Below are 27159 nucleotides of genomic sequence, written 5' to 3'. Positions count from 1 at the left end.
GGGCTATAGCTTATATGCTTATTTATTAAACTTTATTCCCAAGGTCATTTTTTTTAGAGTTGCAGTTAGCCTTTACTTTGTATAAAAAGGAGGAAATTTAAAGGTTTAGTTTATTAATTGCTGTTTCAGATACTAAATAAAGTGTAAAAAGCATATTTGGCATGAAGATCTTCTGATAGCAAGTGCTAAGAGGAACTCTCAGCTGAAACACATAGTAAGCATGGGTTTTTATCTGTGGTTGAAATGACTGTTTGCTCCTCAATAGCAGTTAGAATGCTATATTAGATGGAAGGGGCAAGGCATTTCAAGGCTAAATGACAATCTTAGTCTTACTTGATTAGAGCTTGCACAGAGGTTGCTAAGAAACAGCCTAATAGTCCTTGAGTAACCAATTATATGCCCCTTGGACAGATGCACAGGTGCTCATTCTCTGAAGTTTGGTTTGTTTTTTTTGTTTTTTTGTTTTTTTTTTTTAAATCTGAGATAAGACTGGAGTCTTATCATAAACTGCAATCTGTTTATGTCCTGCTTCAGGCTTGGAAGTCCTGATTATATATGTCTTGTTCCCAAGATATGTGTTCTGATGTTTTTTGTTCAGTACATTACTATTTGATTATTATTACACTTAAATTGTTCTTGCAATGCTGCTTCTACTTCCAGATAGTCCACTAGGTCTCTCGTCTCTCCTGTGCTTTCTAGTACTCTGAACATACCAGCTTAAATAACTTTAAGCATCTAAAGTTATAATTGGATAAACTTTACATTTCTGGAGTTTCAGTGAGTACTCAATATTAGCATTGATGCAGTGTCCTACAAATGGTAGAAAATGCTAGTTTTGGGTAGAGCTAGCTTTCCTTACTCTTTCTGAAGCAGTTTTGTACATGCAGATTGTGGTGAAATACTGTAGGAGCTGGCAGTTAACCTAAAACATCAAATAGGATTCTTTCAGTCTTTTTTTCCCCTGAATATGTATAATTCTGTTTGTAGCACTATAAAGTTGAAATGTCTACCTTAAAACACAATCTGCACTTTTAATGTTCAAGGTCTGGGATTCCAGCTGGAGAACTTAAGTTCTAATTAGGGAGCTTGTTCATACTTGGAAGGCTTGACTGACATGTGCTTTAAGCAGTAAGTTGAGGAGTAAGTAAATAGCTTAATTACTGATCTACTCCAATCAAGGCTGAAGTAGAAGTTTTTTAGGCTGTGCTATTTTTGGTACCATTTACTGTTCTTCCTGTTGATTTAGGACAATTTTAATAGCTCAAGTCTGGTAACCAGTGCTACTACTTAATAGATTTTGGGGACAGGTCCTTTCTTTTACACCATGTACACCCCCAAAAATTTTGTTGGGGGTGCTTTTGACGGTTCTAACTCTCTTTTATGTTACAATAACATGATTCTCTGTGTATCACAACATGGAGTTTTTACTGTAACTGGCTGTACATAATCAGCAAAGTCTAGAAGTCAGATCATGTTTACTTGGAGTATTAAGAGCAAGTATAACCATCTGCTTCACCTCAGTAATGACTGGTTTTTGTACACAACAGTGTGTTGTGTACCTCCTGTGTTGGTTATAAACTGTTGTTTAAACCATATGTTTATATATAGGGCCAAAATGTTTTAGTGTTGTATTTGGCTGTTGGAGACCTTTGTAGAACAGAGTATTGTTTCCATGATTCATCCACACAGACTCGTGCTTTCTTCTATCAGAAGGTGAGGAAGGGGAGGAAGTAGAGAAACTGAAATGTTTAGACTTGCATACACACTCAAGATGTTGGTTGTCAAATATTCAGTGCTTCTGCAGTGCCTTCTGATGTTTGCTGTTAAGCTGTGATAACTTAAGGGTTTTATGATTTATAGCTTGTAGTCACTTCATATCTCCTCTTGCTCTGTAAGAGGTGAAGGGTAAAGTGGTTGCTCAAACATAGCTGGTGGCAATTCTTTAGAGGTTAATTTCCAGAATTCAAATCCCCGGTTTCTCACACTGCATGTCCCAAGCTTAAACTGTGGACTGTCAGAATGTAATTGTCACAGGGCTTAGACATAAGAACAAACCTGTTGCATATCAACAGATCTTCTCAAGCTGTTCATATCTACTCCCAGATCACCGCAAATGTAAGGTAAATAAAATAAGCTTTAGCTGGCAGGAAAAGATAGTCTTGACTTGTGGCAGCTTGCTATCAGTGATAATTTGTTTGTCCCTAAGCCAGTAGGATGGATTTTCAAGATTTGGTAGTCTGTGAAACTTCTGCTTGCCAAGGACTCTGGAGAAGACAGAACAGCAGAAGAGTCAGTGGCAAATGAAGTACTAAAGAAACTGGAAAGTATTCACTAATACACATTCTTGAGTTATGAGTCAAAATTAGACTCCAAGTTTTTTTAATGTTAACTTACTTTGTGTGGCTTCATTTTGTTCTCCATTGATACTAATGGTTACGAGGAAAGCTGTGACATTGGTACCCACCAGAGAAGTAACTAGGGGTCAACAATGAAATGAACTTGAAGACTTGCTGAGATAATGTTTTTATAGCTTCCAGATCCATGTCAATGGGAGGAGAAGGGAAAAAATAGAGAAGCACTCTTAATTCACTTGCTTAGAGTAAATTTACAGGGTAAGTGCCTGCTTTCAAAGGTTGTTCTGTGTACTTCGCTACACTTGTTACAAAGCTTTCCTTCCAAAGGCATGCCAGTTTGTGGGGTTTATCTGATTTGTACTAATATAAAGCTATATCAGATCCCCTCCAGTTTACATTGATCTGAAAAATACGATTTAATATTAAAATTCTGATGCTGCTTTATTATGGTGGGATTGATCAAGTCTTGGTTGTCATATATTCAAATAGGTACCTTGGAATTGTAGGCTACATATACTGTTGTATGCTGTGTTTATTTGCTGCTGTAAGCAGTTAATTTTTAATAGTAATTAAATGCGGCATAATGATTGATGCTGCAAACATGTGATAGAGTTTTACTGTAGCCACAAAGTACTGTTTAGAAGATTCAGTCCTGCTGCTGGAACATGATACAAGCATTTGTTTCCGGAACATGTTTATAAACTTAGCTTTTTCACAACTAAACTCTGGTGCTCCGACATATATTTAACTAAGTGTGCATGTCTGTGTGCAGAATCCCTGTTTAATCCTTTATTCAAATACCTTGCCTGTGTTGATCTATATAAAAGAACCTGCACCATCTTGTACAGTGGTGACTTATTTTTCTGCTCAAGTGATTCCTGTAAATTTATGGAGAACAGCAAGATATGGATATAGCTTTGGTTGTGTCTGCAGTGTCCTGGTTCAGACAGCTGAGGAGGTTGTAAGGGAAGGTGAGCAGCTATCTGTGAAGTTGAAATAAGGCGTTTTCTTTCTGTTTGTTTTGATGCCAGCCTCTTTAGCATGTGCAGAAATTCAGAACTGAGCCAGTGTTCAGTTAGGGGCTGAGATGAAGGACAGCTTAAGTGTGTCATCCCCTTTTTCTGGATTAATGAAATTTCTGTTACCATGAGGAAGTCTCTAATCTATTTGATAAGTCTCTTGTGCAAATGTGAAGTTCAAATTGACTGAAAATGTCATGCAGTTCATGCAGCAGTAAAACTTAGACATTTGTGTTCCTTATGGTGAAAAGGCCTATGACGATACTTGTGCTCAGAGCCAATACCATTGGAGAAAAGTCATGCATCTTGTTTGGAGCTGTACAAATGTTTGATCAGTCAGCTGCTGCCATCGCTGTGGGCCAGCAAAGCCTTTGCCTCACGTGTCCTCTTTCAAATGTGACTGATGCTGCCCACCTAGCTGTAGAGTTGACTCAGGTAGGACTGATGAGAGAGTTGAAGAGGACTCAGAAAAATAGTGCCCTAATCTCTGTTCTCCCTTAGGAACAGAAGTTGAGTATGGGCCTCCCTTCTTCTAGGGCAAGACATCTAGGCTCCTTAGTTTGAATTGCTTTTGTGGGCATTTGCTTTTTCAAAAACAAAGGGAAAGACTGCAGTGCTGTCAACAGCTGACATTATTTAAAAGGATTAAGATTAAAACACTACTCTCTCCTCCTGGGAAATTTGCATACATAGAACTAGGGGGCATATCTATTTTTTCCTATATTTGCCTGCCTTCTTAGCATGCATATTTCCAATACAAAACAGAGTGCATGCAGGTGTTCTGTGTTTAGAACAATAATTAAAGTATGTTATTACATAGTTAGTTTAATTCCCTCTTGACTTCAAGTTGAAATTATAATGATGTGTGGCTTAAAGTGCCCAAAGGACACTAATATCCATGCCACATGGAGTGCGGAGGGGAGGGGAAGAGCAGTATTAATTACTAGTTCATCTTTGAATTCTAAATATTAGCATAAAACAAGTCTTACACTAACCATTAATGGGTCTTCATGGTTGTTGCATACACTTCAAAAGAGACGATCTACCTACCTTTTCATTAATGCAACAAGAAAGTGCACATATAATGGGCTTAATTTATCTTGGACTTCTTCCAAGACTTTAGGAAAGAAGTAGGACGTGGATACTTGGTTAATATAGAGTTCGTCTGAAACAGTTCAAAGGTGGTAGCAAGGCTGAAAGCTGTGGCTTAAATCTAATAAAATGATGTTAAGATGGTACCCAGCTGTCTGCATGGTATTGTACTTGTACATGTCTCTTTCTAAAAAGCTTTTTTCTCTGTGCTCTAATTTCATCAATACTTTCTTCTGTTCTTTGCTATTAGATTAACTCAGTGGATTTCTGGAAACTACTAGTGCTAGCTTCATCTGTGATGGAGAGGACTGTATCTTAATAGCTGTGAAGTCATGAAAGTATCCAAGATGTAAATAGTTTGTTTTTTTCCTTTTACGTAATGATCAGGCAAAATGTCTGTTGAAACTTAATCCTGTTGACCCTCTGTCCAAAACAGTGTTTTCTGGTAGGTTTCCAACACTACTTTTTGTCCACTAGAATTGGATACTAGCAGAGAAACATCTACTGGAATTGTTACTATTTTCTCGTGTGTATAACTTCTGATTTAATCTCAGTTTCTAATCTCAATTAAAAATCAACACCCTGTGTTCTCCCTGAATAGGATGGAAAGGAAAGGCTATTATTTGAGGTTCTAGCAGGTTTGCAGGGTTGATGCACATGGGGTTAATTTCATTTCCCTTCCTGCTGCTTCTGCTCTAGAACTGTCAGAAAGAGAAACAAAATCTGGGGAGATTACGATAGGTTCTCCCATCTGAGAGACAATACAATCCAAACTGTGATACTTGTTGACTACCCTCAGGTAAACTAGTAGCATGTTGTCTCCTCTTTTTTTGTATAGTTGTAGTGTAACATACCAAATTCTATTGTTTTGGTAGCTGTTACATTTAAAATAGCTTTGCTTTGGTAATTGGCTGGCTTTTCTGCTATCTGATTTCTTCTAAGGTGTAGAAGGGAAGCTTGCTGATGCTATTTTATTATCCCAGTTTGCTTTCCAGAAAACCTCGTTGGAACAGGCACATTAACACCTGTATTAAAGGGTATTTAAAGATTGGTTAACCTTTAACCTGATTGCATAAAGGTTTAGTGTATATAGATGTGTTACATAAATTATCTAGCAGACGGGAGCTGTGGCAGTAGGAAGGGTGACTAATGCTGCTTCTGAGCACTGGCGTTGGCTGGTTGCATTAGCTCTTTCGTGTTCTGTGCTCATCATTAGCTCTGATCAGCTATTGAAACAAAGCTAAGTGATGAGCAGGATGGTTTGTTGAGACTGTTTTCAGCTGGATTTTACTTTGTCTATGTATCATCCTCCTCCATTATAAAAGTGTCAGTTGTTCTTCCGCAGTGGTCATGTATGAACAGAGCATTGCAGTGCTTGAGTATCTGTGGAAGAGCTGGCAGTTGGGAGAAGCTGTCCTTTTTGAGGCCTGTTTTCTACATGCCTAAGGTTTTTTTGGGATGCTAGCCCTCTGTCCAGCAGGTATAAGGATCACTTCCAAGATGCAGGCAAGATCTGCCATGCTCTTTGTTGCAGATTGGAATGTGTATGATGGGGTGGGCTTCCTTTATGTAGAAGAAAAGCAGTTTTATTGAGTTGAATGGTATTGAGTTTCTGGAAGTCTTTTCCCATGACTTATTAGAGACCTGAAGGAGAAGGTTTTCTGTGGGTACTGACCAAAATGCTTAAGGCATTTTTTCCCTACTGGAGAGTGTGCAAAAGTTCAAATCAAAAAGTTTACCTGAAATAGGTTTACCTCAATAGGTATGGCTCTGAAAGTCCTGTGATGTCTCCATTCCTGCTTTCCCACCCGTTTCATTTTCATCTAAAATGTGTTTCCTGAAGTCATTAAGGATTCTGATTTCTGCTCAAATTCTGAACCTCTGACTGAGCCTATAGTGACTCTCAGGTACATAACTACTGAGGCAGATCCAAAGGCCTAAGTGGATATATCTACTGTTTCCCTTTATCGGGAGTACTTTAGGTATCCAGGCAGAGTATCTAGGAGCATCTGTTAGAAATCTAGGCAATCAATCTGGCTTGCTGTGAAGAGACTGGATCTTCTTCCTCTATTTTCGGTCTGGGATCTTGAGTGAGACAAGGATTCCTTACAATATTTGAAGATAGGTTTTACAGATAGCAATGTTGAATTTGAGGTGGTCAAGTCAAGGTAGGGAAACTTCTGCAGTAAGTCTGTGACTCTTTTTATTTTTTCCCTTCCAACCTTAAAGTTCTAACACTTCTTTCTTGTTAGCTGGTATTTCCAGACCGTCACAGGTGCTCTTGCCTTCACACCTTTTGTGCCAGTCATACTAACCTAATCTTCACCCTTCCTATTCCATTCTTCCCCTAATTCCTCCTGGAGAATATAGGTGATGTTTTGAAAGCTGAGACTGATTCCTGAGTGACTGAGAGGTCTGACTTTTAATGGGGGAGGTATTTCTTGCTTGCGCTTCAGCTAGTGTGGAAGAACATGTCTGCCTGGCTGTGATACTTGGCTCAGCAACATGTATAGATGGTGCAGAATCACTTTCTTAGTGGAGTTAAGAGTAACTAGGAATAGCACCAGCCTTCATCTGTGCTACATAGGTGCCAGTAGGGATTGGTTTTGACTACTGTAAATAAAATAACTAAAGTTTGGAGACGAATTGCCTAATTATTTCAGTTACCTTTCTGTGTAAACCTCAGTTTAGTCTTCCCCAAGACAAATACTGGTTTTCTTATAGTTAAACCAGGATTTTTATCATAAATGTGAGAAATTTGTGTGTGAAAAATTGCTGTAAAATCAGTAAGCTTGGTATTTCACTTGACACTTGCCAATCTTCAAGTAAATAAATGATAAATGCTTGCTGTATTTGTCCATTTCTCTTATCTTGCCTTGGATGACAGTATGTTCTGCTTTGTGTCACCTGACTTAATCACTCTTAAAAGACTGTCTGGATTACATTTTCCTCGGGGGAAGTTTCAGAATTCTATAGTCCTCTAAACCTTTATTCCAAGTAGTAAGATCTCCCAGTTGATAGCTCTAGCTCAGCCTGTCTTTTTTTCTGAATAGCATTTGTTGCATCTACTGCAACAGGTACATAGCTTGCTATGCATGTATTGCATTACATGGTTTGGTGATTTTTGCAGTTAGTTTATTTGATGTGACATTTCAGTATTGCAGAAAGGAGAATCTTGATTAGATTTTTTTCAATTATGACTACTTCTGTCCAGGCTTTCAAAGAGGAGTTCTGAGGTGTAATTATAAATCTAATTCAGAATTGTTTTTTGTTTCTCCTGGCTTCCCTTTTTTTTCCCCCCCTCTAACATTCACTGGTCATGATTTTGATTGCCCTGGGATACCTTGTAATGGCTTGGGCAGACATGCAAGATTCTACAGTGCACATTTTTTTTTTTTTTTTTTGAGTGGTCTCTTGTTTTAATGTCAGCCACCAGAAAAAGTGGAATGCTTGCTACAGAACAGCACCTGTGCTGAAATCAGAGTTCAGGGAACATAAGCAGATGTTCATGGATGTCTAAGGGCAAGAATATGGAAAATTTATTTTCATTCTTCCAAGGTTTATTTTCAACCTGGGAACTTCCTGAACTAGTTATGATTGATCTCTCCCAAGTATTTGTGTCAGTCTGCCCTTGGACTCGCAAAGCTCTTAAAACCACTTTGCCCTTCGGCAACCTGTGTAACATTTTGCCAAGCTTTGCATGAAGTGCCATCTTCTCTTACTACTTTTCTTCTGACCATGTCTCCTCTTAGCTTAATTTGATGCCCTTTAGTTCTTGTCAAGAACAAGAAAGCAGATCATCTATTACTCACCATCCCCAGGGCCTTTTGTAGCTTTGTAGGCTTTTGTCACGTACTCCAGTTGTGTCTCTTCCAGGATGAGGAGTTTTGACCAGCTTTTTCATTCCTCTCATGGAAATAATTTGATTCATTGTTCCTCCTTGTTGCATTTCTCTGGACTGTTGATTTCTAACATCTCCCTCTTGGAGGATACTATTCATCCCATCTCTTGGGAGAGGGAGAACACGAGAACCACGCTGCTTCCCTTCAGCTTCAGTTACAGATTCACACAGTGGCATAATAGTGAATGTCTTTTTCCTCGTTTTTCCCCCTGTTCTCTAGCCTCCCCTTCTAGCCAGGGTGCACTTTCCAGCTGACTTCTGAATATTAAGTAGTCAAGACATGGATGAGAGTGGGAAGCAGATATCTTGATCAAAGAACTTGTGTTGAGCTTGTGAAGGGAAGTCGCTTAGCTAGAAACAAGCTGGCTTTGGTGGGTTGAAGGAGTAGCTGTTTATGGAATTGACAAGTCACGAGACTTACTTTGTGAAACCTTGCTTATCAATACAAATTTGCATAGAAGAACAGAGTCACAAGTGTCATTAACTCAGGATTATATGAGGCTCTCTGAAAATATGTTTACATTCAGCAAGGTTGGAAGTTTAAATGACGAGATTTGAAATAATGTACTCCCATTGTGACAATTGGTACAAAGAATTCTTAAAGATACCATGGAAGGAGAAAGAAATAATCGGTAAGGTTACACTGTGTATATGTTAGTCTAAGAACTGGTTTAAAGATCTCCTAGGATGCCACTATTCTAGTCACGGGAATAAAATTGTAGTTAGTGATCATTCACCTGAGATTAAATTGATTATTTTTTTTAGGATCATTATGCTTGCTCAGCTGGTTGGCAAAAAAAAATTAAAATTAATGTCACTTGGGATGTTATCAGTTAGTTTTATAAACCAATACTTTTATTGGGACTTGTGGGTACACAGGAGGTGCCTAGAGGGGCATAGGCAGAAGACATTTGCAGTAAAATAGAAGTGTTAAAACTGATAAATGAGGTAGCTGCTATCTTGGATTGGTATTAAACACTAGTATTCTTGTTTTCTTGCTGGAAAATCTCGGCAAAGGCACAGAAACCCTTGTACTTGAGTAGCTAAGTTTTCACTGATGCTTTTTTCTTGTTTATTTCAGGAACTATAAGAAAAAGAAATTATTTGTAAGCCAATTCTAAGGTGTTTGTTCAAATTTAAGTGACCACAGTTGACAGCTTGGACTTCAGAGTTGGAACTTAATCTCCCTGAGTGCAGCAGAGATTGTATATGCTGGAATCAGGGGAGGGGGGATGGAGTAGGGTGGGGATGAATAGCAGATAGTTATAAAAAGCAGAGGCAGGAATTACTTCTATTCCACAGGACGAGCATTGCTGCTCTGCACATAATGGTGCAAGGCACTGCTTTAAAATAGGGATGGGCTTTTCTAGAACCTTTAGTGTTCTGTGAGCTGAGAGTAGCTAGCAGGTCAGCTTTTTTTCAGATAAATCCTGACATAACTACTGCTGGGTCAAATCTCCTGCAGTTTTTCTGGGAAAGAAGCTAATGTCTTGCTTCTGGCACAGTGAAAACTACTGGTGAGGTGCATGCTTCCCATTTACTCCATGATGCTGCTGCTCTGCCTGCAGCAGCTGTCTGACAGAGGGTGCTATCAAAGGTCAGGGCCACTACTGAGGTATTGGGAACAAATGCTCTTCTCTCTAGGATGTCATTTGTCACAAGGTTGAATCGACTGAGATTTGCTTTGAGTTTCTGTCTAGGGTGCTAAGTTACAAGAAGCTTGTGGTGTCCTTCTTCCAATGGTTTTGCTTCTCATATGTAGATGGATCTCCAAAGAGCTTTCTTTTTGCTCTGTGTGTGGTCTGAGGTGACTGCATTAATGTTCTCCCTTGAGGAGCTCTAGTAGGAGACATGGCATTTTGGCCTCTTGTGAGCTACCTGAAAATGGGTCATTGTTTCTACAGGCATTAGCTAAACCTAATATGTGACTTCAGATGATTTTTAGAATTCCACAGCTAAAATGTCTGCTGCCCCATGATATATCAAGACCACCTCATATTGAGAAACTCCTGTTGCATTCTGCCATTGCAGTGGGATCAGAGTATCTTCAAACCTCTTCCTACAGATATATTATCTGGTAAGGTATGTCATGATCTAGTAGTTTGATCACCTTGGAGAGAAGCATGCTATGCTCCTGTTTCACAAAGAGCTGGGCACTGCCAAATAGATGTTTAATACCCTTTGGAGTTCCTCCTTGAAGTTGTTTTATCTTTTAGATGCATGCAGCTGGCTGTTGGTAGGATTATTCCACCTAGATGCTGGGTAATTTTCTGTAACTGGAGGTGAGTCTCTTCCTGGGTGTTAAATTTGATATAATAACTCCCAAGACTGACTCTCATTCACCTGTTGTTTTTATTTGTGCTTCTTTTGCAATGAAATGAGTCTTAATAGTCTAGACATCTAGATTTCTCCCTGCCACCCCCATATGCGTACACACGTACACACCCCTCCAGTTTTGATTTTGCTTAGTTTGGGGGAGGAGTGGAATGAAGTGTTCAAACTCATGTAGGTGGAGATATCAGCCTGTTGTCTGTTAACCATGGCAAAAAATAGCCCCCTCTAACCCCCCACCCTGGTTTTGAAGACTTCCTAAAGATTGTCAGGTAGGGCTAATTCATAAAGAGCTCCTCTCACACAACAGTAGGGCTCAAAGTTTGTAAACATCATCCTGCTTTTGTGACTGGGCCAAGAGTAGAACTGCAGTAACGGCTCTCAAATTGAAGGCTTCAACTTGCTCAACTGCTTTTGCTATCTGCTGCTGATGTTTGCAGTACTCTAACCTGGCCTTCCACAACACTTACAACAAAATGGGATTGTTTGGCCCCGGTTTCCAAAGGGAAGGCTTTTGTTTAGGACTCGCTGTGTCAGTGGTGCTTGCTTCTGAAATGAAAAATGAAGGTTTAAAGCATGGGCATCTTTATGATTTTGTATGGTGGAACGGCCTTTGCGTTCAGCAGATAATTTATTGCATGCAAGTGTGGCTGAAATATCCTTTACGTTTCAAAAAACAGCCCCCTGCCCTTGAAATGGGGAATGCTTACTCCTTCAGTAAAGGTCTCTTAGGTCTTTATAATGTCTGCTTCTGAAAGATCAACCTGCTGGCTTGTTCTACCTGTCTACCCTTAAACCTGTGTTGAAGATGAGTCCTGGACCTTCTCAGAATCTTTCTTCATTTCTTCCTTACTCCCTTTGCACTTCTCACTTATTCACGAGGAAGTTGTAAAAACTTGCCTAGCTTCAGATCTCCAGGGGAAGGAAATGGACTATGCTTGCCTTTAAGTCAGCTTTTTCCATGGCAAACAGGCTTTTGGGGGAGGGGGAGAGGTGCTGGTAAAAAAAGGGGGGGGGGGAAGCCCCCAGACATGTGCTTGCCTCACTTATTTAGAAGTTTCTTAGGAAAGCAAATCTGAGAGTTGACAGTGCTGATCAAGACTTAATGGACTTGTTGAAAGAAATATTGGTGGTGACTTATTCCAGAAGTTACAAAAATTAGACTAATAATAAGAATACTGATACGCCACTGTTGTTTGACCTATTTTTACAGTTGAAATGTTCAAATACAGATGTTGCCTCTCCTTGATTGAGGTTTGAAAGGGAATGGTGCTTACTGGTGATGAGACCCTGGGTTTACTGTGTGACTGTGGAACAGGAAGATAACATGGGCTCTGGATTTGTTTAGGAGCCATGCTTCTTTCTAATTTGGAGCTGATTCCTGATTTCTTCCAAGGTTTTTCCCTGTACAAACTCCATTCAGTCCTTTTATTGAAATGAAATTGATAAATCTTTGTCTGTTAGAATAAAAGTATTTTAGTACACAATAGCTTGTTGTTGATGCAGGAAATGTCAAGTATTGATTTCAGCTCAACCTTAGCTTTTCGTGTTTTTCAGACTTTGAGTTGGAGAATATAAGTTCTATACCTGATTGAAAGTGCTGTCAGCAGATTGATCACGTTTCTTGGGATGAAAAGTCTGACATTTCTGGTTTGCCAAAAAAAACCCCTTTTGAATGTTGATTTGCAAATATGAAGGTAATAGTAATAGTTCATGAAACGACAATGCCGAACCAATATTACAGGTCTTGTTTGCCCCCTCCCCAGAAAGAAGGTCTCTGGGATAGTATGGGGAGTGTTTTGTTTAGTGTAAATAGTGGAATAATGCTTTGAAGTTGCTTTTGTCAACACCAGTCCTGAGAAAAACACAACTGAAGCAGCATCACCAGGATAAGCAGGCTTAATTTGTATCTTTCCAAACTACTTGGCATATCTGTTAAGTGAACTCCTACGAATTGGTTCTTTCATAAAGCTGTGCTCTTCTGCAGAAGTGTGCTGATGCTCCTTTTCTGACTCGTAGCCTTTAACATCTGTTTCTTTTTTATTTGATGAGAACAAATGTTGTCTTGTGCTTCTTTCTGGAAGATAAACCTAGACATGGAAGTCAGTAGCAACAAGTTTATTTTCAGTGCTGTATGTTCACCCCCCATCCCCTCTCCCTCCAGTCTGTGCTGTGGTCGCTTTTAAAATACTATCTAATATTTTGCTCGTACTAGTTGAAATGAACATCAGACGCTACTTTACAAAGCTTTTCTTATGTATAAGAAAAGACTGGAACGTGCATGTCCTGCTTTTGTAAGGTGCTAGTTGTATCAGCCTACAACAAGAGTTCTGTGAAAGTTAGAAAAGAAGCAGGTGTGGTGCTTGTGTATTATGCATAATAGATCGTGAATTTGGGGCATTCTTAGGATACTTATTATAAAACTATAGAGTTTTCTGTTAAATTTATGTGGGGACTCGAACACACTTATATCTGTATCAGTAGCCTCTGTGGAGAACTTCCTACCTTAAATAGCTTTTAAGCTAGCCTGTTCTTATGAAAGATTTATCAGAGAGCAAATATACTGCTGGATGATGTGAGGGGTTTAAAGATTTGCAGTATGGGTAGACCTTAGATTCTGGACAAGAGCTAAGTTAATGCAAGTTCTGTAATTACTTTCTGGAAGCACAATTTAAGAAAGATGTTGTCTGGCGTAAATGTGCTACAGAAGAGAATTGCAGCTGGTGCTAGCAGGAGATGTGCTGGGTAGTCTATGTTAGCCTTTCTGTCGAAGAGTACAGATGGGACTAATGCAAGCCAATAGTAGAGCTTTTATAAAATGCGTATGTCTATTATGTAAGCTAAAAGTATTCTTCAAAATTTATATCCGTTAGTGTTAATACAGCCTATAGCTCTTACTCTGGTTACTCCTTAAGGCCAGGTTGGATGGGGCTTTGAGCAACCTGGTCTAGTGAAAAGGTGTCCCTGCCCATGGCAGGGGGTTGGAACTAGATGATCTTTAGGTCCCTTCCAACCCAAACCATTTGATGATTGTATGATTGGGCACAGTTATGGTATGGGTGAGTGTATAGATATTAAAATTTCCATTAATAAATGTTTTTGATAGTCAAATGTTTCTGATAGTTGAGCAATAACTGGAAGGCTCTCAGCACAGCATACCATGAACATATTTGGTAACACGGATGCTGCTTTAAGTTTTCAGCTGTTGTTTTAAAGTGAAGTGCAAAATTCAAAAGAATTTAAGCAGATCTAGTGCAAGACTTGGTACTGGGGGGGGGGGAGGGGTTTTTTTGAACCAGTAGATTAAGGATACATTTCCTGTTTTGAGGTGTAGTAATTGTAACATCATCATGTCACGCTACCACAGAGAGGAATTCCTCTTTAAAGTTACTGATTTTAGGTGAGGAAGAGATGACAAGTTGGGTTGCTAACTTTGACTGTCTTCTCTAGTGGTAGAATAACCACAAAATCAGTTTCTCTTCTGGTTACATTCTTACTATGTCTGTCAGGGGTTTTCGAAGGGTGACTGTGTAACTGCCAGTAGAAAGCAGGAAGTTGCACAAGCAAGAACTCTTCTAGCTGAAACTCACTTTCCAATAAATGTGTTTGCCTATCAATACTGTTTACTGCCATTTGAATAACATTGCTAATCTCCTACAAATGTGACTACAAGCCTTCCTAAAATGTTACACTCTGTATGCTTGCTGACATGTAAATGGCCAAGTGCTTGCCTGTTAGCCCAGAAGTAGACATGGGGAAACTGAGGCTATGGGATGCCAGTAAGTGAAAGGATTTGATAGTGTGGGTCTTGTCTTTGTCTATGTTCTTTAAGCTTTTTATACATGGGCTTATAGTTCTTGATGGCCACCAGTGTGAGGAGGGTAAAAGCATACGCTTGAAACTAGGCCTGTACAACCTGGGGCTCTCAGAGCCCCATCCTTGCTCTGGTTGCCACCAGGAGGCAGCATGAGCTACGTGGGCTGTGGAGGTCAGTTATTTGGCCAGAAATGCCATTGTTCCACATCTTGGAAGAAGAGCTATGCACCAGTCATAGTTGCTTGTAATGTACTGTTAAGTTTCTATAAGGTAGTAGAGGAATATTTTCAACTCCAGAGTCTATGCCAGCTTAGATGGGCAGATTTGCCACCGGAGCTATGGGAGTCCTTATTTTAAGCATCTTAAAATTGGTAGAATGCTTCTTTATGCCCATTCACGCCTTTCAGCGTGTGTGTGCTGGAACAGTGCATTGCATGGAGCTCTCTTTACCCACAAAAATTCCTTAGCATCCTAGGCCAAGATACAAATCAACTTTCAAGTGGAATGACGGGAAGGCATAGTTGACTGATCTGTTTCCTAAGACAGCAAGTCCAACTTAAATTTTTTTTTTCTGCCTTAGCTTGTGTGGGCAGTCAGATGCAACAGCCAATTTGCAGTAGGAAAGACCAGCACTTACATAAGATGAGTAAGTGGACATCTGGAAGCACTTGAGCCCTATTTTGTACTTGTAATACAAATCAATGGAACACAGGAAAACTGAGGGATATGTTAGAAGATCAGTTGTTAAAAGCAGAGGAGGTGGATAACAGAGGTTTGGATCATGCACTGATTTGCAGAATTGTGCCTAGGTTAACACTTAAAATTTTGGCCCAAAATAAGGAGACTTGCAACTGCCAGAAGACAATGTTAGGGCAATACTATATAGTACTTATATTCCGATACTATTCACTTTACATGTATTTTTCAGGTAGCAGTTTAGGAGAAGGGGTGGCAGTTAGTGTTTTCAGAATACATTAGGATCCTATCCTGCTTCCCTAAATGCTGAGATTGAGGGGCAGGGGAGAGCAGGGAGTTGGAGGGTGAAGCTACTGAAGTGTTCCACTAATATTTGTTTTTAAAAAAAAAAAAATTGTGGAGTTGAGTTGTGCTATATTGTCATACTTCAGAGGTAGAGACCTTTAATTTCTCAGCTGATTTTTATCGATTGTTCTTTTCCAAAGGCAGTTCAAGCCCAAGTATGCCTCTGTCCATTGTAGTCACTTCTGAGCTTCCTTTTTCCCCTCCTTAAGTGTAACCTAACCATTTACCACTAAACCTTTATCTGTTTCAACGATGGAAAATCTTCCCTAGTGTATGACTGAAGGCTGAAAGTACAGAAGAAACATCTTTCAAAGGCATAGCTTGTGGTTTATATGTTAATGTAACTAAGCAATAGAAAAATACACACTCAGTTAAGTGCATTTCTGAGTAGACTGATCCCTTGCTGTAGTCATGAGGGACCTCAGGCAGAGCCCTTCTGCTTACAGTGCTGCACTGATCTATCTTGTTCTTGTTGCTGCTGCTGTTCTAAAATAGGGAGACTTTAGTGTTATGATCAACCCTTCTTGCTGAGGAGGTGAGGGGTGTACAAAGCACTTACAAGCTATCTCAAAGTAAAAATGTACATCTCTTGATGTAACAATAAAGTAGTCCTAAGCACCCTGTGAAAGATAACTGAAATTTTACATAATCCTCTTCCTAAAATGGTGCTTTTAATTTCTTGGCTGAATGTCCCGAGGTCCATGTGCATTTATAGATCATTAGCCTGTGAATTCTGCACACATTAAGGCTTGGCTCTGCTGTATTTAACGAGCTACAGTTTTTGGTGTGGCTTGCCTCTAATCACAAAGATGTACACGTGAGGGTTTTAGGATAGTGGCACGATAACTCTTTCTATTCTTGGTGCTTTTTTCCTTGGTTTTAGATGTAGTATGTAAGAATCTCAATAGTAATATGGACAAGTTGGAAACTGTCAAAGCTGAAGGGTTTGACAGCTGCTCTTGATAAACTCAAAGCAGGTAAACATTACATGGGTGCATAAGGTAACTTTTTCCTAAATAAGTTTAGTGTTTGAATATCAACGTCTATTCTACATGTTTGGTCATAAAACCAAGAAAAATGCCTGAAGCCTTGCTTTAGTGAAGTGAAGCCTTCATGTTTTTTCCAAATCATTTTAAAACTGTCTGAAATCATGCTTTTCCTCTTTCCTCAGGGGAAAGTATACTACCAATTGTGCTTCCTTTAACAATTATGTTTCTGGCATGTCTTTTGCAGGTCTGTTTTTCACACTACCCTTTTCATGACAAAGAAGTCTAAATTCTTGATAGATTAATTTATCAAGATGCAGGGTGGATTTTTGTGTGTTTCTTCTTTAGATATGCTTTTCTAGAAAACAGCAAACAGATCTGTTATATAGACTGATCCTTCATCTGCTTCCTAAAGGGTGGCTCTGATTTTGTTTTTTTTTTTTTTTTGGTCTTCAGTTGCTTAAGTCTTAAATATCCTAGCTGTTTCCCAGCATTCCGAACCCCTCACTTCATTCAAACCTCTTAGGGCTACTTCTGAAAAGCATTTCTGTGGCTAAGCAAAGCTAAGAATTAGATGCAGTGGGAGGAGAATAATAATAATAATTCAGTCCTTAGTGGTGGGGGGGAATGTTTTTGTTTTGCTGTTACCATACTTTGCCCGACAGTTTTTAATGCTATTATATTTCATGCTTTTGAGAATATGCCTTCAAGGGCTTTCACATGACAGCAGAAAAGTGAAATTTTTAACTGCTTTCAGTTGGCTTTTTTGTAGCAGCAATATCTGCTTATTCCAAATCACTGTTCGTGTCTGGTGTGTAGCAGAAGTTTTTTATTACTGTCTAACTGGTGTCTTGTTTCTTTTCAGAGATCATTCACATTGATAATAGAAGCATGGGATTGGGATAATGATACAAAAGCTGGTGAGTATTTATGTAAAACTTGCAGTTTTTACTTACTCCGTGCTGTATGTAAACAGATTGGGGAGGGGGCAAATGGTATGCTGCTGCAACTGGCCATCCTGCCAAATCAGTCTGAATGCAAGCCTGCTGTCTAAGTAAAGGGCATGTACAAATCCAAGCAGTGAATATTGGGTTAGGAACTGTGAAAAATTACTGATAGGAAAAAGAATGGATGATAGTAAATGAAGGGTGTAATACATGATTCTTAATAATTAGCTTTAAAAAATGCTTAAAAATCATGGTAGGCCTTTTTTTTTTTTTTTTTTTTAAAAAAAGGAAAATTGTCTGTGCTGGGTTGCACTTTAAATTCTCCTCAGTTTACCTATAACCATGTTGTGCAATACTTTTCATAATCAGATAAACAAGTAAGCATTCTTGCTCATCAAAAAGAAACCATGCTTGGTGTTTTTGATGAAAACGTTCTAAATCACGTTATCATTCCTTCTCAGTTTTTCTCCTAAAGTACTGAAATTTACCTTGCATTTCTGGTCTGTAGATGCTAATGCTTAGTATCAGAGCAGGGCTATTGATCTAAAGGAAAGGCAAGATTATTGTATAAATACTTCAAAATCATATGCAGGTGCTGGCTGCCATATTGTTGCTGAAGTAGGGCTCCAGCTTGAACCTACTCTTTGGTAATGGTTTACAAACTTGTCCTAAAATAATCAGTGCTTTTGGCTACAAGTGTTAAGTGAACTTCAGGCTTTCATTGTGGTTAACGATGGGCTATTTAATCTTGGCTGGAATCAATACAGAGGAATGTAAGTGTTTGGACATCAAGATAGCAAAGGTTTATGTCCCAGCTTCTAATTATAGGTTCCATTCTCTGCTGCTTTACTGTCCATCATTATCAAGATGCATCAAGCATAAAAAATAGGCAAAGTTCAATTGATATTAAGGCTATCTTAGAGTTTCAAGGTCCTTTTCCTTGAAGATTGGGATCAGTCCCACTTGCATTTTCCTGACAGACTTTCCTAACTTAGAGATTTTTCTGAACATACTCCATCTCCAATGATAGACAAAGTAATGATGAGTCTGTAGCTTGTTCCTGAGTCCTCCCTCTGTTAGAATTAAGCTTCTCTTGTCCTGTTTAACAGCTCCTTCAACCTTTTCTAATAGGTATGTTTTCTTTAGATCTCTGGTAATTCATGTTGCTGCAACCCTTCAGCTGGTCCACAGCATTCTTGAATGGCACTTCCCAAAGCTGGACATGATACTCACAATGAGATCGTGTGTGCTGAGCAGAGTAAGCCTGAATCTTGAATAAGTTTAGATATCCTACAGAGCAACAGATCGGAGGCATCTTCTTGAACGCTTTATTCAAAAAGTACTGTGTGAAGTTAATTCCTTTAAATAGTTTCCAGCTTGGGAATTATTTACTTAGGGGCAGCTAGACAGTGACTATTGGAATATTCATGCCTTAGTTCTAGATGGCAGATCAACTCATGAGATGGTGTAGATGGGGGGTAAACATGAAGAGCCTATCCTGCAAAACAGATCTGCATGCATTTAAGTGCTGAATTTTGTTTTTTAATAAGCTACTTAATAAATAATGCTCTTATAACTTACTATGTTTGTCTTAGAATCTGCAGAATCCTCTTGCAATTTGTAGCTTTAAAATCAAGGGGTTTTTTAAATGTGCTTGATTAAGGGGACAATCACTTTAGGCTTGTGTTAAGTCTTTCTTATGCCTTTTTAGTTTTTTAACGTACTCTTAACAAATCTTTTTACTTGCATTGATGTATTTTTTTTTTCCTGAACTTCAGGACAACTGGATATATAGTGTCTTTTGGAGGCCCAGTGGGCCATCTCCTTAATTTAACAGTTTCCGTGAACTACAGGAGTCTAAGTGTCAGATTACAGTTTGGCTCTCCTGAGAAACTGCTAATGGAAGGTGAACTTCCCTTTAATATAGGCAGCCAGAGAGGTGCTGATAAGTTGTGTTGCATTTGAAACTTAGAAGGCTTGTCATATGAATTTAGGAAGGCTTTCTTGGCCTATAATTTGGCAGAAAACTAGCTAAATGCTTGTCTTGCTTAAATGTTTCTGTAGTCTGTTTACTGATTCCATGATAGAGACCTGTTGCTTTGCCATGCTGCAGTTTAGACTTGCACATTAGATTTCTAGGAAGAATTCCTTAATGCTGAAGACTTTCTTTTTTTGAGTGGTCTTGGCAGGGAGTTCTTCAGTAGGTTTTGCCTTGTGAATCTGTCAAGATGTAAAGATGCTTCTCTTGTATTTCTGCAAGGACTGCTGAACTGCCAAACAGGGACAGATATCAGTAAAAAATCTTATGTAAGAGAATAGGAAAGGGAATATGGCAACTCCTCCAGAGAAAAGACAAACAATATCTGCATCTTGGAGGAGTGAAGAGAGTATCTGTGGAAAGCTGAACTCCCTATCATATCCCGAACACTGAGCTGATCTCTGGATCACGTTACATGTGTCTTCTGTTGCTACTGTAAGAAAGATTAATCAAAGTAATTGCCAGAGTCTGTTTATAAGCTGATTAATTAGTTCCAAAGTCAAGTTTTGCTTTCCTTTAATGGGGATGAGCAAGTCTGAAAGTTAAATGCGGACTTGGACTTTCAAGTGGGTATTTAAAAAGGAAAAAAAAACCCAACAAACAAACAAAAAAAACAAACACCCAAAAAAACAAAACAAAAAAACAAACCCAAACAAAACAACAAACAAACAAACAAAAAAACTAAACCTGGAAAGAGGGGTTTCCAGTGAACAGCTTGAAGGTTTTAGAGCAGTTGTCATTCTTCCCTCCCTGTCCTAGCATCATTTATTCTTCCTTGCACCCATTAAAAGCAAGGCAAGGGTGCTCAGAGCAGGTCTGTGAAGTACCCATCTCAAGAACAAGTCTGCCAGGGCAAATGTTTCCTCAGTACTTACCTCAAAGTACAGACTCTAAGAGGAGCTTTCAGACCCTGATTACTGAACTACTCATGTGCTTTTTTCCTCCTCTGTGCAGCAGGGTTGGCTCAGAGGTAAGCTCGTGGCAGTATAGTGTTACCACTTGTTTGCTTTGTGAGGGTGGAGGAGGGGGAGAGGAAACTGCCTTAGATACAAAGTCACTGCAAAGGGCCTGTTCTCTGTCATCTGTCACAGCAAGGCTACTTTCCAGGTAAGTCATTTGACTTGGCGAACTTCTAGTTGTATAGCAGAGGTCTTGGCAATGCCTAAGCCAACGCTGCCATTATGAAGCAAGCTGACATCTTCATGTGTGAAGTAACTTTCCATTTGACTACCTCTACTGCAGGGATGCAGTGGTTGCCTTTCTCTTTCGTGTTAGTATTTAGGAGACTAATCTGTCCTTACGGCTTTTTGAAATGTTTGCTTGAAAAAGCTGAAGACACAATGTACTTCCTGAGAAGGGCACCTCCTGTTCCTTTGGGCGTGAAGTTCTTATGCTGCCTTGTGTGTGTTTCCTTGCAAACAGCTACCAGCATCACCTTTTGTATTGCCCTGTGAGTGGCTTGTTGGGAATGTCTCACCTATGCTAAAAGTTAGTGTGTTGATGAGCAGTGTTCTTATTTAAGTGTAGGCATGGCTCCTGATCGCACAGTTACAGTTAAATATTCTTCAGATAAGGATTCCTCTTTCAAAACTCAGATGCTTAATTTAAGAACCACCTTTTAGCTGTCATCTCCTTTTATGCAAACATCTGTGCCACTATCTGCTTTTCTTGTAGAAAACTTCTTAGTAGTCAAGAAGCCCTATTGCTTCTGAGGTGTGTAAGGGGGGGAGGTTAGATTAGTGTATGCTGCTTTTTTGACCTATAACCAAATTCAGTTACGCAGCTCATTGCCTTTACTGAGGGCTAAAAGAAGTGTAATGTGTTGAGTTCCTAATGTGACTTTTAATGGTAAACCAGGTGTGAGGAGCAAACTTGTCTCATCAAAACAACTAAATGTGAGAGACAATATCTTCAGAAACACTTTGGCATTGTGTAGGAGGAAGGAGGAACCTTGACAAACATGCTCCTCCCTGCGATTACAGATCTCTTTGGAAGATGCACCTACTATTTGGGATCAGTTTTAAATTTGAAATAAAGAAGAATTCTCATACTTGATACTTAAGAATTTAGTATTAGAAACTAAATGACTTGGAGCTGATTTCCTGATGTCTTTTGTGGTTCAGGGTAAATTATTGGGCTTGCTTGTATAGGCTGTTAAGCCCTAGTTTTACTGATATAAGCCAGAGGAAAAGCTATTAAGACACAGAATACATTCTTTTTCAGAGGGGTTTGTGAAGATGAAGTTTGTTTTGGTTTTTTGTTTGGTTGGTTTTTTTTTTAAAAAAAAGCACTGTTGGGTTATTTCCTCTGTTCTTGACCCCAGGTATTAAGAGGACTGTTCTGTATAGGTATATTTGCAATAGCTGTAATGCTTGTTCCAGTTGTTTAACTGTGATGAATCTGCATTAGCCTGAAGATGCTTGATAAGATTTTAATTATATAGGCCCCTCCTTTAATCTCAGGACCTGTTCTTCAGTCCATGTGATGCACTTTGAGGAAGTGCTTCTACAGCAGTGGCTGTTGCAGTTGTTTTTAATGAGCGTGTGTTGCTTATAGTTGGAAAATAGCTCTATACTGCACACTTGCTATTTGTTCAAATTCCTTGACCATCCAATGATTCAGCATTTTTCCTTTACAGTTTTTCATCAACGTTTTCAGCTCAATAGTCATTAGACAAGAATAGGATTATGAAAAGACATTGAATCTAATTGTGAAGCTTTTAATGGTGACTGGTGGTATGATAGATATCCTTTCGGACAAAAATAAAATGCAAGCAGCCTTTTCTAGCTTGCAGGTTTCTTGTCCACTCTTATACTGACAGAGATAGACTTCAGTGTGTCTTATCTAGCCATAAAATGTTTTGTGCAGACTAGTCCAGGCAAGCATGAATTGTAGCCTATACGCGGCAATACCACTTTTAATATTAAAGCAGAGATACTGTGAGTTCTTAATAATTGGAGAACTTTTCAATGCTTAATTAAAACAGCTTTTTTTTTAGTTCAATATTCCTTAATTTTAAGAGGAAAGTTTTTCATGGTAGAAGCAAGCTTGAAAAAAGATGTTAAACTGACAAAAGGCACTGCAGATCCCATTACTTCTGTAGCTTCCTTTTCCTTTAATGTTGGAGTGACTGAAAATTGTCCCTTGAGTCTTTTATGTGCTGAGGGGGAGATGCAGCTTTGGTAACAGATGCACAGGATACCTCTATGTTGTCGATAACTTCCTAGGTGAGAAACGGTCACTCCTTTGGTTTTATTTTCTAAACTGATTAGGTTAGTGAGTTCTAGAAAGTAAGTAGGTGAAACACATTTGCTGAAAATGACAGCTTAGTATCAATTGCTACCAGCTTGGTGTGTTTTATATTATTAATAATCTGAAGTTTAGACTTTATCTCACTATCATTATAGGCTCTTGCTGTGTGCAAGATTTTGGTTCTTTAGTTCTTTTAATATGCATTTTAAAGGATCTTTATTATTTAAAGAAAATGGATGCTGAAGCTCTGAGCTGGCAATATGATAGCTGTTTCATAAAGGGGTATGAAATTCATGTATACGAGTGGAGCTTCTGTACCTTTTTCTTGTGCTTAAATAGCGCTTGGAGTTCTAGCTGCAGCTTGCAGAGTCACCTAGGAAAACACTTGTAGTAGGATGTTACCAGATTTGAATAGTGAAAACATTTGAAAACTCTTATCACTGGAGTTACTCACTGTCTACCCTTACTCTTGCTGTGCTTTTCTTATTCTTAACATTTACTGAAGCAATTGTATAATTTCATTGTACTGACTATAACAGAGTCTCATCTCCTAGTACTGAAGCTTCTATACTAAGGGTAAAATGGATAAATACAAAATGGATATTCATAAAAATGAAAATACTTTGTATTGGCAGTTCCATAACCTTATATCCTAGAATCCTCTTGTCCCACGTGACAGCTAATATTTTGTGCGCATTTGGTCTGAGTTAATGGAGCCTGGCAGTAGCAGTGCTGCTGCTTTCTGTGAGGGCAAGGCAGTGATGCTTATAGAGTGTCTTGCAACAGTGATCATAATTATCAGTAGTTCCACTGGGGATAAGGATAAGCAGGATACAGAGTTGAGAATGGCCCCTTGACAATCCTGGGTTTACTTGTATATTTCTTCTCAAAATGTCAAATACTAGCTGCATGAAGTGTTCTATGAAATGCTTGTAAAGATGTTTTACCTTTGCTGTAGAGAGAATGATAAAATGGAAAAAAACTAATTTATGTACATAATGCAAGCCTACCAGAACGTTTACTATTGCTTAGTAATTTTGCAGCAAATTGAGTATGTGTTTTGCTTTATTTTTAAAATTAAACTTGCACCAGAGAACTTTTAATATCTCAACAACTAGGTTATGCAGATTTTGCAATTTATAAGGACAAAAAGGAGGCAAAAAGAGCCTCAGATCAAGATAAAGTTGCTGGTTGTCAGTGTGTGGGTGTGGTATGTTTGGCTGCCTTGAAAAATAAGCTATTTCCTATGGATTATGTTCCAGGGTTTTTTAATATTTCCTTTGGGACACTTTTTTAAATTGGCCTTTCTGTAATGAACTTTGCAAGGCAAAGGAAAATTCAGTTATACAGTAGATCTTTATCATCTTAACATTTTCTTTACTAGGTATTCTCTTAACCAGTTAAATACTTTTGATTTGAATTTATATATGCTTGCATGCTATCAAGCTTACCACCTGTTGAATTTACTTTTTTTTTAAAAAAAAAGGTGAAGACTTGTTAATAGAACGAGTGGCACATGCTGGCATGATCAACCCAGAAGATCGATGGAAGACACTACAATTTAATGGTCCTGTTGCCCATTTTGAAGTACAAATAAGAGTAAAGTGTGATGAAAATTACTACAGTGCTCTGTGCAATAAATTTTGTGGCCCTCGAGATGATTTTGTTGGTCACTACACATGTGATCAAAATGGAAACAAAGCCTGCATGGAAGGTTGGATGGGAGAAGAATGTAAACAAGGTAGTATTGTTTCCTTCATTTTAGAGTAGCTCTAATGTATATGTAATAGGTATAAACTGTAATAGATATTTCTGTAGTGTTGGTGCTGTAGAATATTAATTTTAACACATACAGACTTTATCCTTTGAATACAAATCTTTGAAAAAACATCCCCTGTGAACAGTGGAGCCCAGGACACAATATAGTGTTGCTTGCAGTGCATGCTCTGGGGCTACACAACAAATTTTAGGATTTGAAATAGTGAAACATCTTTTTACTAACTGACTTTATTCAATGGTGGTGTTACTTCAAAGCAAAATGATGTATTACATCTCTTAATGTAAGATTTTATTGGACAATGATGACATCAGTAATACTGTAGACTTTAATCCTGTAAAAATGCCCTTGTAAGACTGTTTTTGTGAATGAAAACATTTTAAGTGTAATGTATGCAAAGCTGAAAGCTTTTTGATATCTCTTAATGTGAACAGAAATTCAAGTGTAGTCATCCTTTTTAATGTACCACTCAATCAAATCTCTTTGCATTTTGCATTCAGTCTCTGAGTAATTAGTGCTAAAATTACTTGACATACTCTTCTTTCTGTTGAGGGCTTCTTGTTTTTGTTTTCTGTTTGTTTTCAGTAAAAAGTCTATTAATGAGAGGGGAGACTGTTTTTAGGGCTTACTCAAGGTCATGTGTACCTTTTGAAGCTTGGGTTTTCCAGCATAATACCAGTCTAATACCAGCTTTAAAAAAATAACTGTATTTGATAAACATTTCGGTGCTGACACTCTTGCTGCAAACCTATTTGGTAGCAACTTTTTCAAGGAGCTACCTTAAGTTTATTTTTCATCAACAGTTGCAATGGGGTTGTGTTTTGTGAAATAGCAAAAGATAGTCTGCTTTGCACAAGCAGCAAATAACAGAAGTGCTAGCTGAACAGTTCCAGACTGCTGCTGTACTAATGGATACCCAGCTGCCCAGACTGATGCCTAAACCTTTTTCTGTTTACAGCTGTATGTAAACAAGGATGTAATTTGCTCCATGGGGGTTGCAGTACACCTGGGGAATGCAAGTAAGTCTGCATACTTGAGTATCTTTTTTTTTATGAGTACTGATCTTTCCTAGTGTTTTCTGTGTATGTTGCTACTTTAAAAAGTCTACTTTAAAATGGAAAATGTTCCAAACATAAAATTGGATGGAAATAAATCTGAGGTAGATCTTACACATGTAAGAACTGCATATACATCATACTGTTTTGCAATCCTATTCTTTTTTTGTGTGTGTATAGGACTGAACAGATTCACTTCATGTAATCCAAAACTATGCCTTCATCAAATGAGAATAATATTTTTTCTTTTTCAAAATCCTTAGAGGCTTTGATCTCTATGTACTATCTGTTCCCCTCAAATAAAAAGGGGAACTTGCACGTTGAACTGTTACGACTAGGAAATGCTTACAGTTCTAGAACACTCAATATATGTATTTGATCACCAAAATATAGTAAACTTAGCTTTTCCAAGAAAAAAAGGGTTTTTTGGTAGTAATGGAGATAACAGTAGCAACCCCAACCTAAACTTTCTACCCCAAGCGAATGTTTTTTGGTCCCTAAATCTGAGACAACAGTGTCTGAAGCGTTCCCATAACTTCGTGATGAAGCCTAAGTAGCCTCTGTGGTAGTAGCAAGAGGAGTTGATTGTTTCCCTGTAAAAGTTCAGGCATTCAACACAGTAGGTCAAGGGGAAATGGGTGTTATTTTTACACTGGCAGTTGAAGAAATGGGACAGGTCTGCTTGCAAGTTTGGGATCCTGTGTAAGTTCTTGAGTATTTGTGGTCAGAGTTGTATGCATCATAAGAGTGTATGCATATGTAAGAGTGGATTTCTGCAGTGATTCCTTTGTAAGCTGTGTTGAATCTGCTTGCTTGGAATGATGTGAAACTGGCTGCCAGAACCCCTGAGAGCTGACAGATACTGTTTGTGGCAAGCTGTCATAGTTTAAGGCAATTCTGCTTCATCCTCCTACTAGTAACTACTACAGCCATCATGGAAGTGGCAGAAATAGGATGCAGGTTACTTAGCTTTGGGCTTAGAGCTAAGTTGAGGTTGAGGTGCCAGTTTGTGAGCTGTGGCAGCTGACATGCAAACAAGTCCCATCCTGCTGGGAGTTTCTGACGGTGGGTTATGGCAGATAGCAAAGTGAGTCTTAAATCGTTGCACCACGGAGTGGTTTCTTGCCACCCTGAAACTTTCATCAGATGCTGCTGACTTGTAGAAGATTTGATGTGTTGTAGCTCTCAAATCTGACTGAAAACTCTAAATTCCAGCATATGAAGCGCAGCACTTCAGTGTATGTGCAATTTCACTTCTGAAGAGCTATAAAACCTCCCTTAAGTTTGTTTGTGTTTTTTTTTTTCCCCCAAAGCAGATGTTTAAATCATGACTTCCTTTTTGTAAGAAAGAATATTTCTATTTAATGTTATTTGGGATCTTTTCATATCATTAAATATTTTGCTTGTGATTTCAAGTATTGTGTGCCCCTGCTGCTGTTGGTGATTTTTTTTTTTTTAGGTTACAAGTAGAGATTATAGTTGAGAGCTGGGCCAGTATCACTTCTGCCTGAGTTAAGAAGTACTCCTTCCTTTGAGCCATCTAAGAACAC

The 27159-nt window shown here is 38.6% G+C and overlaps 1 protein-coding gene across 1 annotated transcript in view; it reads left to right on the top strand.

Annotated features, from left to right (window-relative positions):
• JAG2 (jagged canonical Notch ligand 2) overlaps window positions 1–27159 on the top strand; it is a 73985-nt gene that overhangs the window by 10372 nt on the left and 36454 nt on the right. The window contains exons 3-5 of the mRNA XM_068399272.1: window positions 17406–17460; window positions 24264–24518; window positions 25513–25573. Coding sequence (XP_068255373.1) covers window positions 17406–17460; window positions 24264–24518; window positions 25513–25573 — 371 coding nt within the window. The remainder of the gene's footprint in view (window positions 1–17405; window positions 17461–24263; window positions 24519–25512; window positions 25574–27159) is intronic.

Source organism: Nyctibius grandis, chromosome 4 (genome assembly GCF_013368605.1).
Source record: "Nyctibius grandis isolate bNycGra1 chromosome 4, bNycGra1.pri, whole genome shotgun sequence".
In the NCBI taxonomy this organism is placed as follows: Eukaryota; Metazoa; Chordata; class Aves; order Nyctibiiformes; family Nyctibiidae; genus Nyctibius; species Nyctibius grandis.
Note: the sequence above shows the minus strand (reverse complement) of the source record. Positions and strands in the feature narration are given on the sequence as shown.